The 15,384-nt window shown below is 44.2% G+C and overlaps 1 protein-coding gene and 1 long non-coding RNA gene across 5 annotated transcripts in view; both read left to right on the plus strand.

The window, feature by feature from the left end:
* Positions 1-15,384, plus strand: part of LOC137097664 (uncharacterized) — a 214,331-nt gene that overhangs the window by 118,269 nt on the left and 80,678 nt on the right. The window lies entirely within an intron of this gene.
* The window catches only part of SH2D3C (SH2 domain containing 3C), a 78,415-nt gene that overhangs the window by 34,135 nt on the left and 28,896 nt on the right, over positions 1-15,384 (plus strand). For 3 of the 4 annotated variants that reach the window (XM_067471941.1, XM_067471940.1, XM_060757215.2), the window contains one exon: positions 817-856. In XM_067471941.1, the coding sequence (XP_067328042.1) occupies positions 817-856 (40 nt within the window). Of the gene's footprint in view, positions 1-816; positions 857-13,968; positions 14,206-15,384 lie in introns of those variants that run through there. The other variant, XM_060757216.2, reaches the window with a different exon arrangement.

A 15,384-nucleotide genomic window follows, 5' to 3' on the forward strand; every position in this document is an offset into this window, starting at 1 on the left:
CTCCTTGCCCCACCCCAACCATTCCACAGATATATAAACCCATTTTTCCTACTTCCAACAGACCTCACACCTCTGAGGATGCTTGCCATAGATGCAGGCGAAACGTCAGGAGAAATGCCTCTAGAACATGGCTCTCTAGCCCGAAAAAACCCACAAGAACCTAGTGATTCCAGCCATGAAAGCCTTCGACAATAAACTGCTCTGCATTTGTCATTTTTCTTTTACCTTTATTTACAAACAGAGTGTTGCGCAATAGCACAGTTTCGAAGTGCTTGCATTGTCATTGCATCATTGCACAATAGTACAATTATGGAAAATTTCCACAAGGAACACCTTGAGAAACAAGCCCCAGAAACAGCAACAAAAAAGCCCACTGTATGGTTCAGATTTGTGGGTGACACCTTCACCATTTGGAGCCACGGAGAAGAACTCAACAAGGTTCTGGACCACTCTAAGCAGCTGAGGGGGAAAAGGAAGGGTCCTGAGGCTGTTAGGAATTGTGGGTGTTGAAGTCCAAAACACCTGGAGGGAGGGCCTAAGTTGGCCCAGGCCTGGGTTAAATCCTCGCTCGGTCAGGTACCTTTGGGAAGTCACATTCTCTCAGCCTCCAAGGAAGGCTTTGTCATTCCTGCTCAATTATGCTCTTGGCTCACTTAGGGCTGCAGTCAGTTGGATATCAACAATTAATTCCATGTTTTTACTCCGCTTAGGACGGACCAACAGGATTCCTGCATCACCCCCGCATCTGCAAGCATCGCCCCTGTGTCTTATCCACCTACCTATTTAATTATTCTTTCTTTCTGTTTTATTTTACAGGCACCAAGATGGACTCGGATCCGGTAGCGAATATGTGAAGGTAGGGAACCAAATGGCGGCATTTATCAGAAGGGAGCCAATCTTAAGGCTTCCCTTCAGTGAAACTCTGCACTCAGAGTCTGAAGAAATCCCATTTCCTCATGCCTAAGAACACTGGGTTGTTGCGAGTTTTTTGGGCTGTGTGGCCATGTTCCAGTAGCATTCTCTCCTGACCTTTCGCCTGCATCTGTGGCAAGCATCCTCAGCGGTTTGTTCAGAGGTCTGCTGGAAATGAGGCCAGTGGAGTGTATAATGTGGAATAATGTCCAGGATGGGAGAAAGAACCCTTGTCTGTTTAGAGCAAGTGTGAATGTTGTAATTAGCCAGCTTGATTAGCATTGAGTATTTATTTATTTATTTACAGTATTTATATTCCACCCTTCTTTCCCCGCAGAGGATTGAGGTCAGATTACAATGCACATATACATGGCAAACATTCAATGCATATAGACAGACACAGAGGAAATTTAACATTCCAGCTTTCCGGCTTCATGAGGTTATGTCTGATTCCGGCCACGGGGAGCTGTTGCTTCACCTTTCACTTGTGACACCGAGTCCTTGATGGAGTACTTCCTCATTCTTACGCATGTTGCTGGAAGGTTTTATGGTGTCGTAAATGAGTTAAATTAGCCTCCCGGCATAAAGCAGTACCTAAATTTCCTACGTCACAGATGCAACTGTCTTTCGGGCTGCATAGGTCAACAGCAAGCTAGACTATTGTTAGGGATTCCTCATCTTCAGAAGAGGAAGTGGAGTAGGGAAGTGCTCAGGAATTGGAGGGAGAAGAAGAATCAGATGATTCTTCTGTTTATATGTGAGTTATATTAATTGTATTGTTGTTTGCTTATTGTGTTTTTTGTTTTATTGATGTGTTGTTGGGCTTGGCCTCATGTAAGCCTCTCCGAGTCCCCTTGGGGAGATGGTGGCGGGGTATAAATAAAGTTTCATTATATTATTATTATTATTAGGTTTTACAAGTGCCCACATTTCTAGAGAGACAAAACGAGACAGAACACAAATGGTGTTCAACTGGAATAGCTGCTAGAAATGCTGAGCTAATTGGGAGACGCCCTAGCACCTTCTACATGGGGAATTCAGGGCTATGAAGCAGGAGCAGTCAGCTTTCACTGGTAACAACTCTGGTGTCGATGTTTTCACTCCAATTGAACCTGCTTTGTGTCTGCTGCTAAGGACTTAGTGATCATTGCCCGTTGTCTTTCTTTTGGGACTTTGTAAGAGACTTTAATTTGTGTTTGCATTAAGACTTCCTTGCTTTTTTTGTATTTTTCAACTGAATTTGCTTATCCTTTGTGTTTGGTGAAGTAAAGCATTTTTCTTTTATTTTCAACATTGTATTAAAACTATTTTTGAAGGGCAACTCAGGACAACTATTAATGATCGGGAGCTTACTCCGACCGAGACTGGCTTCAAATGCATGACCTCTCGCTCAGTAGTGATTTAATGGAGCTGGCTACTAACAAGCTGCACCACAGCCTGATCCAAGTAGCCTTGCAGCTGCAAAGTCAATCAGTGAGGGTATTTGCATAGGAGACTTGAGACATATGCACACACAATTGGCAAACATCCTTTGGATTTAGGACTTCTTTTCCAGCTACTTCAGTCCATCCCCGCGGTTGTTGCACTCCTCAGTGACAACAGTTTCCTTCTCCTCCTCTCTGCCTTTCTCGTTGTCACATGAAAAGGAGTGCGGAGGTGAGAGGGACAGGAAAACCTCCTCAAATCCGGCACACAACCAGCGCTGATCCTCCCTCCCAGCAAAACTATTAACATTCCAGAGGATTCATTAGAGACCCGAGGCGCTGCCAGCTCAAACTAAAACGTTTATCCCACTGTTGCCGCTCTTGTTTGGAGGTTTACTGCAGGTCAGGAAAGCTGCTGAGTTTGGTTCCTGAGAAACGGCGTGTCCTGAAAATACCTTTCAATCCCGAAACAGAGGCCCAGTGCCATTCCAAAGCATGGGGCTCAATATTTCCTTTCCTGCAGATTTGATTATTCATGGATTTCTTTGAACAACATGGAGTAGTTCCACGGTCCACTTTCTATGATCACCATGAAGGAGGACCTAGATCAGGCATGGGCAAACTTCAGCATCCCTCTAGGTATTTTGGACTCCAACTCCCACCATTCCTCACAGTGGTTGTGTCCGCAGGTTCCTTGGAACACACAAGCCCCCTCACCATGACAATCCATCGAGGGGTATTGTCACATCCCAGAGTGACCCATTTAAGGTGGAATCAGGTGTCAAACAGGGATGTGTTATTGCTCCAACTTTATTCTCCATCTTCATCGCTATGATACTTCATCTTGTTGACAGATGGAAAGCTATTTAACCTCAGCAGACTGAAAGCCAAAACCAAGGTTACAACATCTGTTATAGAACTCCAGTATGCTGATGACAAAGTCGTCTGTGCACTTTCAGAACACCTTTGCAGAAACATACGAGAAGCTCGGCCTGTCATTGAAAATCAAGAAAATATTTCAGCAGTCACCAGCCAATCCCTCTGCTATGCCAGGAATACAGCTTAATGGTGTAACATTAGAAAATTTTGTCCATTTATTTATTTATTTATTGTTCTTATACCCCGCTACCATCTCCCGCAGGACTTGGTGCGGGTTACAAGAGGCCAAGCCCAACAACATCATGAAAACAACAACAACAAAACAATAAATAACTCATAAAAAGCAAAAACAATACAATAATAACACAACACATTTTAAAAACATGAGGCGGGCCAAATGTAAAAGTTTTAAAAGTTAAAAGCTGGGAAGTTTAAAGGGGATAGGAGGAATTTATTGGGAAAGGTGAACGTGCAGACAGTTCTAAATCTCTCATAAAGTGCATTGAGGACATATTGCTTAGGATTCCTTATTCTGGGAAGGCACACTGGAACATCCATGTTTTTAAGCTCCTTCTAAAGACTGCCAATGTTGGGGCCTGCCTGATGTCTTTGGGGAGGGAGTTCCAGAGTTGCGGGGCCACCACCGAGAAGGCCCTGTCCCTCGTTCCCACCAATCGCGCCTGTGAAGCAGGTGGGATCGTGAGCAGGGCCTCACCAGATGAACGAAGAGATCGTGTGGGTTCATATACAGAAATGCGGTCGCAAAGATAGATGGGTCCCAAACCGTTTAGGGTTTGGGACCCATTTCCGCTCCCTTAGCAGCCACCTCTCCACAAAAGGCAACACTGACACTGAAGTACAACATTGCCTGAGCTCTGCGAGTGTAGCATTCTTCCAAATGAAGCAGAGAGTGTTTGAAGACCGGGACGTCCGTAGGGAGACCAAGGGGCTTGTTTATAATGCTATTGTCTTCCCAACCCTGCTCTATGCTTGCGAAACGTGAACTGTCTACAGACATCACACTCAACTCCTGGAACGAATCCATCAGTGCGTCCTCCAGAAAATCCTAGAAATCTCTTGGGAAGAAGACAGGCGGACAAACATCAGCATGCTGGAAGAAGCAAAGACCACCAGCATTGAAGTGATGGTCCTCCGTCATAAAGCCACATTGTCCAAATACCCAATCACTGTCTCTCAAAGCAGTTGCTCTACTCCGAACTCAAGAACAGGAAACAGAATATAGGTGGACAGGAAAAGAGATTGGGCTTAAAGCTGTGGCATAGACACCCTGAAGCCCTGGCCCTTGAGCGCTCTAACTGGAGGTCAGCTGTGACCAGCAGTGCTGTGGAATTTGAAGAGGTACAAACAGAGGGCGAAAGGGAGAAATGTGCCAAGAGGAAGGCACATCAAGCCAACCTTAACCAGGACTGTCTTCCACCTGGAAACTGTGGGAGAACATGCGGGTCAAGAATAGAGCTCCACAGCCACCTACAGATCCACATCTGGAAAACAATCATCCTCGAGCTATGAGGGATCACGTAAGTAAGTAAGTAAGTAATTCCTCACAGCCTCAGGCCCCATCCTTTCCGCTTAAGTAGCTGAGGGAAAAGGGTCTGAGGCTGTGAGGAATGGTGGGGGTTGGAGTCCAAAACAGCTGGAGGGAGGGCCGAAGTTTGCCCATGCCTGAGCTAGAGAAACTCTGCCTGCGTTTTCGGGTTGCGTTTTCTGTTTTATGCTGCTGCAATTTGTGTTTAGGCTTGGCCTCATGTAAGCTGCTCCGAGTCCCCATTGGGGAGATGGTGGTGGGGTATAAATAAAGATTATTATTATTACTATTATTGTTATTATTCAGATCCTGCTGTTATGGAGCAAATAAAATAGGGGTGGGTCCCGTAGGTGTGCGAGTCTGTCAAAGTTTGAAATCTGTGTTCCCAACAACTTCTTTCTTGTACATTTACACCTAGATGTACATCTGAACCAGAAATGTGCTCTGTGGACTCAAAATCCATGGTGCCCCTCCCCTTCCTCATGCGCTCCTCTTCTTCTCCTCCTTCTTCCTCTTCCTTTGTCCTTCTTTCCCTTTGTTTGAAACTCCCTCCCTTCCACCCTGGTTCTCAAGCATGACAGAGACAGGCCTTGGCGTATTATTAGAGTCCCGGGAGAGAGCCGGGGAGGCGGGCGAGGAAGGCGATGGAAGCTGACATTTCTGCCCCAGAAAACCGAGGAGGCTGAACACAAACAGAGCGACAGGCACGTTGATGAGAAACAGGCAGGAGAGCAAGATGCCTGTCATCTTGCATGTGCGCATGTGACATCGCAAAGAGAAGTGGCTTTCTATTCCTGCTTTCTCCCCAAGGAAAGCAGCGCCCTTCCCAACGACGTTCCCAACACTTTCCAAACAAGACGAATGATTTTTTCACTCCCGCATCTTCCATTCAGTTATCTGCATCCATCCATTCCGCCTCTTGGTCCCCTTGATGGATGCAAACAGAGTTTGTCGGTTGTTGTTGTGATGCAGCAGCTTAAAAAGTCAATAGGATTTTGGCCTGCATCAACAGGAGACCAGTGTCTAAATCACGCATGGACAAATTTTGGCTCTCTGGATGTTTTGGACTTCAACTCCCACAATTCCTAACAGCCGCTAGGGCCAAAGTTTGCCCATGCTTGCTCTAGATCAGGGGTCCCAAAACTAAGGCCCGCGGGCCGGATACGGCCCTCCAAGGTCATTTACCCAGCCCTTGCTCAGAGACTGTTTTATTATTAGGTTCTTGTGGATTTTTTCGGGCTATAGAGCCATGTTCTAGAGGCATTTCTCCTGACGTTTCGCCTGCATCTATGGCAAGCATCCTCAGAGGTAGTGAGGTCTGTTGGAATTAGGACAATGGGTTTATATATCTGTGGAATGGCTGGGGTGGGGCAAGGAGCTCTTCCCTGCTGCAGTTAGGTGTGAATGTTTAGCTGATCACCTTCATTAGCATTTGAAGGCCTGCCTGAGCCTGGGAAAATCTGTTGCTGGGAGGTGTTAATCTGTGCCTGGTTTTTTCCTCTCTGTTGTTTAGCTGTTGTAATTTTAGAGTTTTTTAATACTGGTAGTCAGATTTTGTTCATTTTCATGGTCTCTTCCTTTCTGTTGAAATTGTCCACATGCTTATGGATTTCAATGGCTTCTCTGTGTAGTCTGACATGGTGGTTGTTGGTGTGGTCCAGCATTTCTGTGTTCTCAGAGGTTTTATTGATTATGATGTATAATTGGTTGTTTTAATTGTTTTTAATTGATATATGTTTTATCTTATTGTTGTGTTGGCATCGAATTGTGCCAGGGTATAGGGTTACAGCCTGTGTTGGATGGGGTCGCACTCCCCCTGAAGATGCAGGTTCGCAGCTTGGGTGTGATCCTGGACTCATCGCTGAGCCTGGAACCTCAGGTTTCAGCGGTGACCAGGGGAGCATTCGCACAGTTAAAACTCGTGCGCCAACTGCGACCATACCTTGGGAAGTCTGACTTGGCCACGGTAGTCCACCCTCTGGTTACATCCCGTCTAGACTACTGTAACACTCTCTACGTGGGGTTGCCTTTGAAGACGGCTCGGAAGCTCCAGCTAGTCCAACGCTCGGCAGCCATGATACTAACAGGAGCGGAGCGCAGGGAGCATACAACTCCTCTGCTGCACCAGCTCCACTGGCTGCCGATTTGCTACCGGGCTCAATTCAAAGTGCTGGCGTTGGCTTATAAAGCCCTAAACGGTTCTGGCCCAAGTTACCTATCCGAACGTATCTCTGCCTATCAGCCCGCCAGGACCCTAAGATCTTCTGGGGGGGCCCTGCTCTCTATCCCACCTGCTTCACAGGTGCGGCTGGCAGAGACGAGAGACAGGGCCTTTTCTGTGGTGGCCCCCTGACTGTGGAACGCCCTTCCTATGGAGGTAAGATCAGCCCCCTTGCTAATGGTGTTCCGAAGAAGATTAAAAACTTGGATGTTTGAACGGGCATTCGGTTAAACAGTGCAATGAATGTGATGATTACAGGAATGGAAATTTGGACGACGGATTGGATCACGACTCTAGTTATGAGATGCATTGCGTTGTCTATTGTTGTGTCAATATTGTATAATATGCTTTTATGGTTTTAAATTGTATATCGTTGATTGATTTTTATCCTTGTTGTAAACCGCGTTGAGTCGCCTGTTGGGCTGAGAAACTGCGGTATACAAGTAAAGTAAATAAATAAAAATAAAAAATTTGTAAGCTGCCCTGAGTCCCCCCTTGGGGGTTGAGAAGGGCGGGGAAGAAATGCGCGAAATAAATAAATAAATAAATACTGTCTAATTATGATTTATGTTTAATTGTGGTTTTATCAACTAATTACACAAAGTAAGCATTCGCAGTGTAGTTGATTTTGCCCAGGGGCGCTCTTGAGGCACTCTTGGAGGAAAATAGACCTTGACATATGCGAGTTGTAGTTACTGGGATGTATAGTTCACCTACAATCAAAGAGCATTCTGAACTCCACCAATGATGGAATTGAACCAAATATGGCACACAGAACTCCCATGACGAACAGAAAATATATATCAATGATTGGTGGGGGGGGGGGGGGGGGCAAAATACTGTTTGATTACCGTTGAAAATTACCTCGGGCTGCCTATGGGTTTTATTATTGTGGTTGTTATGGATTGACATTGCGTCAGTGTCCAATGTATGGCATTGAAGTTTCCCCAGTTATGTGTAAACCGCTTTGTGTCCCCTTAGGGGTGAGAGAAGCAGTATAGAAACACTGTAAATAAATAAATAAATTTATGGGTTGTTGTAGGTTTTTCAGGCTATATGGCCATGTTCTAGAGGCAATCTCTCCTGACGTTTCACCTGCATCTATGGCAAGCATCCTCAGAGGTAGTGAAACTGGGAAAGTGGGTTTATATATCTGTGGAATGACCAGGGTGGGACAAAGGACTCTCGTCTGTTGAAGCTAGGTGTGAATGTTTCAACAAACCACCTTGATTAGCATTTGATGGCCTGGCAGTGCCTGGGGCAATCTTTTGTTGAGAGGTGATTAGATGTCCCTGATTGTTTCCTCTCTGTTGTTATGCTGTTGTAATTTTAGAGTTTTTTTAATACTGGTAGCCAGATTTTGTTCATTTTCATGGTTTCCTCCTTTTGTTGAAATTGCCCACATGCTTGCGGATTTCAATGGCTTCTCTGTGTAGTCTGACATGTGGACAATTTCAACAGAAAGGAGGAAACCATGAAAATGAACAAACTCTGGCTACCAGTATTAAAAAATCTCTAAAATTACAACAGCACAACAACGGAGAGGAAATAATCAGGCACATCTAATCACCTCTCAACAAAAGATTGCTCCAGGCACTGCCAGGCCATCAAATGTTAATCAAGGTGGTCAGTTGAAACAGTCACACCTAGCTCCAACAGACAAGAGTCCTTTGTCTCACCCTAGTCATTCCACAGATATATAAACCCTTTTTCCTAGTTCCAACAGACCTCACAACCTCTGAGGATGCTTGCCATAGATGCAGGCGAAATGTCAGGAGAGAATGTCTCTAGAACATGGCCATATAGCCCGAAAAAACCTACAACCCAGTGATTCCAGCCATGAACACCTTCGACAGTACATTAATAAGTTTATATTTGTTAAAATTGATGTTTTCAATTGTATTGTATTGTTTTATTGTATTGTATTGTTTTAAGTGGGGTTTTTTTGCACTACAAATATGTGCAGTGTGCATAGGAATTCATTCATTTTTTTTTCCAAATTATAATCCAGTTCTCCAACAATTTGAGGGACTGTGACCTGACCCTCTGTTTCAAAAAGTTTGAGGACCCCTCGGCTAGATCAAGGGAAGTCATGATACCCCTTGATTCTGTTTTGGTTAGATCTCACGTGGAATCACATTGTGTTCAATCTGAGCAACGCAGTTTGAAGGAAGATGTTGAATCTAAGATGGAATGTGTCCAGAGAAAGAGGGCGACTCAAAAGATCAAGAGAACAAGCCCCATGAGGAGCAGCTTAAAGAGTTTAGTCTGCAGAAGAGAATGCTCAAAGGAGACATGATGAGGGTCATGGATAAATATGTGAGGGGAAGTCACAGGGAAGAGGGAAGAGGGAGCAGGCTTGTGTCCTACTGCCCTGGAGACTAGGACCCAATGGAACAGTGGGTCCTAGGAAAGGAGATTCCACCTGAACATTAGGAAGAACTTCCTGACTGTAAGAAGAGCTGTTCAGCAGTGGAACTCTTTGCCTCAGAGTGTGTTGGAAGCCCCTTCTTTGGAGGTTTGAAACAGAGGCTGGATGGTCATCTCTCTAGGGTACTTTGATTGTGCTTTTCCTGCATGGAAGAAGGGGGTTGGACTAGATGGCCCACGTGGTCTCTTCCAACTCTGTTTTCAACAGGGAAGAATGGATTGTGCACCCAGGAGGCAAAGCGAAACAAAGGGACTTATGGAAAGGTGCCGTCCTGACCCTGAAGTATGGGGCCATTGGCCTGTGGTGCAGACATGGGGCAGGAATTGTATGAACCCTGGGCCTGTTTTGTGGCTCTCCAGTGGGACTCTCCATTTCCTAGGTTCTTCAGAAGTTTATGTATCTGTATCTCTATATATATATGTATCTCTATATCTGTGTATCAGTATCTCTATATATCTATGTATCTCTATCTCTATATCTCTATATCTTATCTGTATCTCTATGTATGTATCTATCTGTATCTGTATCTCTATATATCTATATATCTGTATCTCTATAGATCTTATATATCTATCTGTACCTCTATCTCTATATCTCTATGTAGCTAAATCTCTATATCTCTGTATCTATATATGTATCTGTATCTGTATATATCTATGTATCTATATATCTGTATTGCTATATCTATATATCTATATCTCTATGTATCTGTATTTCTAGACCTATATATCTATCTGTATCTCTATCTGTATCTCTATATCTGTGTATCTGTATCTCTATATATCTATCTGTATCTCTATCTCTATGTATCTGTATCTCTATGTATGTATCTGTGTCTCTATATCTATCTGTATCTATGAATGTATTTGCCTCTCTCTATATCTATCGGTATGTCTATCTCTTTCTGTATGTCTATATATCTATGTATCTTTATCTCTATATCTTTATTTCTATATATCTATCTGTATCTCTATATATCTATGTATCTATATATCTGTATCTCTATATCTCTATATATCTATCTGTATCTCTATATATGTATCTGTATCTCTTTATATATATCTGTATCTCTATATCTTTATGCATCTAAATCTCTATGTATCTATATATCTCAATGGATGACTTTCTTATAGCAACACGAGAGGCACTCCAAGTGACCAGCTACTAGTCAAAGGGCATTTAATAGAATGCCAAATTTGCAAACTCTGGTTTTTTTTAATACAATACAACTGTTTGGTTTACTCCTGACACGTTAAATAAAATCTATATATCTATCTGTATCTCTATATACCTATGTATCTGTATTGCTATATCTGTCTGTATCTCTATATATCTATTTGTATCTCTATATCTCTATGTATCTGTATCTCTATATCTATATCTCTAGGTGTCTGTATTTCTATCTCTATATATCTATGTATCTGTATCTCTAGACCTATATATCTATCTGTATCTCTATCTCTCTATCTGCATCTCTATATCTATGTATCTGTATTGCTATATCTGTCTGTATCTCTATATATCTATTTGTATCTCTATATCTTTATGTATCTGTATCTATATATATCTAGGTATCTGTATTTCTATTTGTGTCTCTATATCTGTGGAGCCCCCGGTGACTCAGTGGGTTAAAGCACTGAGCTGCTGAGCTTGTTGATCGAAAGGTCACAGGTTCGATTCCGGGGAGCGGCGTGAGCTTCCGCTGTCAGCCCTAGCTTCTGCCAACCTAGCAGTTCGAAAACATGCAAATGTGAGTAGATCAATAGGTACCGCTCCGGCGGGAAGGTAACGGCGCTCCATACAGTCATGCCGGCCACATGACCTTGGAGGTGTCTACGGACAATGCTGGCTCTTCGGCTTAGAAATGGAGATGAGCACCACACCCCAGAGTCAGACATGACTGGACTTAATGTCAGGGGACTACCTTTACCTTTACTTATATCTGTATCTGTATCTTTATATCTATATATCTATCTGTATGTTAATATCTCCATGTATCTGTATTTCTATATCTATGTATCTGTATCTATCTCAGTGGTTCTCAACCTGTGGGTCCCCAGATGTTTTGGCCTTCAAGTTCCAGAAATCTTGATAATATTACAATGTAATACAATATACTACTATTAATAATAATATGATATTTTAATTATATATTTTATATTCAATGTAATATTACTAATAATATTATAGTATAATGTTATAGTACAATGTAATATATAATATTAATATTTTGCTATGATAATAATATTATTGTATTTACTTTTTACTTGTAAGCCGTTCTGAGTCCCCTTTGGGGTGAGAAGGGCGGCATATAAATGTCATAAATAAATAAATAACAGCTGGTAAACTAGCTGGGATTTCTGGGAGTTGTAGGCCAAAACACCTGGTTAACCACAGGTCGAGAACCACATCTCTTTATCTAGATAAAAATGTAATGTTTGTTTGTGGGATTAACATAACTCAAAAACCACTGGATGAATTGACACGAAATTTGGACACAAGACACCTCTCATGCCAACAAGTGACCATCACTCTTTAAAACACTGAAAAACACAGTGGAAGAGGCTTTCAAAGCAAAAAAAGCAAAAAGTTGCTACAGTGCATGTGCAAAAATGACCCCATCCCCACCCATGCAATAGCATATCCACACTCTCTTCCAGACTACAGCTCCCAGCTGACACCAGCATCCCCTAAACCAGGCCCTTTAGGAGAGGAGGATGAACTAAATGCACTGCTTCCAAGATGCAAGCTTTCTTCTCCTTGGATTTCTTTGAAAGCATCTAAATCCCTGCATATTTCCCATTCCTGGACTGCAACTCCCAGCAATCCTACAGATCTATCTATCTGTATTAGATAGAGATCGGTAGCTAGGTAGATAAATTGACCAGGAGGACTGCTGGGAGTTGCAGTCCAAGAATAGGTAGAGAAGGAAGAAAGAGGAGAAAGGGGAAGGGAAAGAAAAAGGGGGAAGGAAGGAAGGAAGGAAGGAGAGAAGGAAAGAAAAAAGGGAAGGGAAGGGAAGGAAGGAAGGAGAGAAAGAAAGAAGAGGAAGGGGGAGGTTGGCCACAGCAAAGAGTGTCGGGTACAGCTACTATCTATATATAGATCTACTAGCTGTACCCGCCAGGCGTTGTTGTGGCCAATCTTCCCTCCCTCTTTCTCTCCTTCTTTCTTTCTCTCCTTCCTTCCCTCCCTCTTTCCTTCCTTCCCTCTTTTTCTTTCCCTTCTTTCTTCCTTTTCTACCTGTTTCTTTTCTCGCTTCCTTTGCTCTTTGGTTCCATGCTTTCTTGTCTCTTTCCTTCCTTCCTTCCCTCCTTTTTCTCTCCTTCGTTCAGTCTCTCCTTTCTTCCCTCTTTCATTTTTTATTTTATTCTCTCCCTCCTTCCCTCCTCCCTTCCTTCCTTCTCTACTCTTTCTTTCCTTCTTTATCTCCTTCCCTCCTTCTTTCCCTCCGTCTCTCCTTCCTCCCTTCTTTACCCTTCTTTCTTTCTTTCCTTCTCTCCTTCCCTCTTTCTCTCCCTCCTTCGTGTTTGGGCGCTGCGTTTGGTGGTCCCTATGTAGACTTGTCCACAGCTGCATGGTACATGGTAGACTCCTGCAGAAGTGAGAGGATCCCTCTTGTCCTTTGCTGAACGTAGCATTTGTTGGATTTTCTTGGTGGGTCTGTAAGTGGTTTGTATGTTGTGTTTCCTCATCAGTTTCCCTATGCGGTCTACATAGGGCAAGTCTACATAGGGACCACCAAACGCAGCGCCCCGACACGCATCAGGGAACATGAAAGGCACTGCAAACTACTCCAACCAGAGAAATCAGCCATAGCAGAGCACCTGATGAACCAACCTGGACACAGCATATTATTTGAGAACACAGAAGTGCTGGACCACTCTCACAGCCACCATGTCAGACTACACAGAGAAGCCATTGAAATCCACAAGCATGTGGACAATTTCAACAGAAAGGAAGAAACCATGAAAATGAACAAAGTCTGGCTACCAGTATTAAAAAACTCAAAAATTACTACAGCAAAACAACAGAGGGGAAACAAACAGGCACATAAAATCACTCTCAACAAAAGATTCCCCCCAGGCACTTCCAAGCCATTGAATGCTTATCAAGGTGATCAGCTGAAACATTCACACCTAGCCCCAGCAGACAAAACTCCTTTGTCTCACCCTGGTCATTCCACAGATATATAAACCCATTTTTCCTACTTCCAACAGACCCCACTACCTCTGAGGATGCTTGCCATAGATGCAGGCGAAACGTCAGGGGAAAATTGCCTCTATAATGGCCATATAGCCCGGAAAAACCTACAACAACCCTGTTATATTGTTGTTTTATTGTGGTCTTGGCCTTTGTAAGCCACATCGAGTCCTTCGGGAGATGCTAGCGGGGTACAAATAAAGTTAATAATCATCATCATCATCATCATCATCATCATCCCCTGTGCCATCCATCCATCCTTCTCTGCTGCTGGCTCCAGGAGGATGGAGCCAGGCTGGAGTGCGCATGCGTGCAGGGAGGGCTCTCTCTCTCTCTCTCTTTCATCTCTCTCTCTTTTTTCCCCATGGGGTCCTCCTGGCTAAGCCCCACCCCTGGTCCTAAGGATGAGGTAATCGTGGGAGGGGCCTGGAGGGGGAGAAGTTAAACCCCCTTCTTCTTCTTCTTCTCTCCTGCCGGCACTCCTGCTTTCCTTCCTTCCTTGGCCAGGATGACGGAGCGCTGCAGCCTCTGGAGCGCCTTGTCGGCGGCCGCCTGCTGCTTCTACCGGGGCTCCTTCATGCAGGTGCAGGTGAGGCTTACCTGGGAGGGACTCCATCCCTTCCCTCGCCTTCTGATTGTGGGGAAAAGAGCTCTGAAGGCTTTGTGTGGGAGGAAAGGGGGACCCCACCCCTCTTGCACATCTAGCCACTCATCTAGGAGCAGGTTTGGGGTCAGGAATCCTTTTATACCAGGAATGGTGGGAGTTGGAGTCCAAAACACTCCAAGTTGGCTCATGCCTCCTATAGAGAGAGAGAGACAGATAGAGCGAGAGAGATCAGGCATGAGCAAACTTCAGCCCTCCAGGTGTTTTAGACTTCCACACGACTGCATGGAGTGCAGTTACCTTCCTGTCATATATATCTATGTATCTGTATCACTATATATGTATATGTATCTCTATATTTATGCATCTTCATCTCCATATATCTATGTATCTGTATCTCTATATATCTATGTATGATCAAGGGTCTGGAGAACAAGCCCTATGAGGAGTGGCTTAAAGAGCTGGGCATGTTTAGCCTGCAGAAGAGAAGGCTGAGAGGAGACATGTATGAGGGGAAGTCATGGGAAGGAGGGAGCAAGCTGGTTTTCTGCTGCCCTGGAAACAAGGATGTGGAGCAATGGCTTCAAACTACAAGAAAGGAGATTCCATCTGAACATTAGGAAGAACTTCCTGACTGTGAGAGCTGTTCAGCAGTGGAACTCTCTGCCCCAGAGTGTGGTGCAAGCTCCTTCTATGGAGGCTTCTAAACAGAGGCTGGATGGCCATCTGTCGGGGGTGCCTTAAATGCGATTTTCCTGCTTCTTGGCAGAATGGGGTTGGACTGGATGGCCCACGAGGTCTCTTTCAACTCTAGGATTCTATTATCTGCGTGTTTTCGAACTGCTAGGTTGGCAGGAGCTAGGGCTAATGGCTGGGGCTAATAGTGGGAGTTCACGCCACTCCCCGGATTCAGACCACTGACCTTTTGGTCAACAATTTCAGCAGCTCAGTGGTTCAACCCGCCATTATCAAAAGCCTGCTTAAATAGCCAGATTTTCAACTCCTTCCAAAGTCCGGGGGCCACTACCGAGAAGGCCCTCTCCCTCATCCCCACCAACCTTGCTCATGTGGATGGTGGGATCGAGAGGAGGGCTGCCCTGGCTGATCTTAGAGCCCAAACAGGTCCATAAGAAGAGATGCGGTCACGTAAATATGCAGATAGAG

Source organism: Anolis sagrei, chromosome 11 (genome assembly GCF_037176765.1).
Source record: "Anolis sagrei isolate rAnoSag1 chromosome 11, rAnoSag1.mat, whole genome shotgun sequence".
Lineage (NCBI taxonomy): Eukaryota > Metazoa > Chordata > Lepidosauria > Squamata > Dactyloidae > Anolis > Anolis sagrei.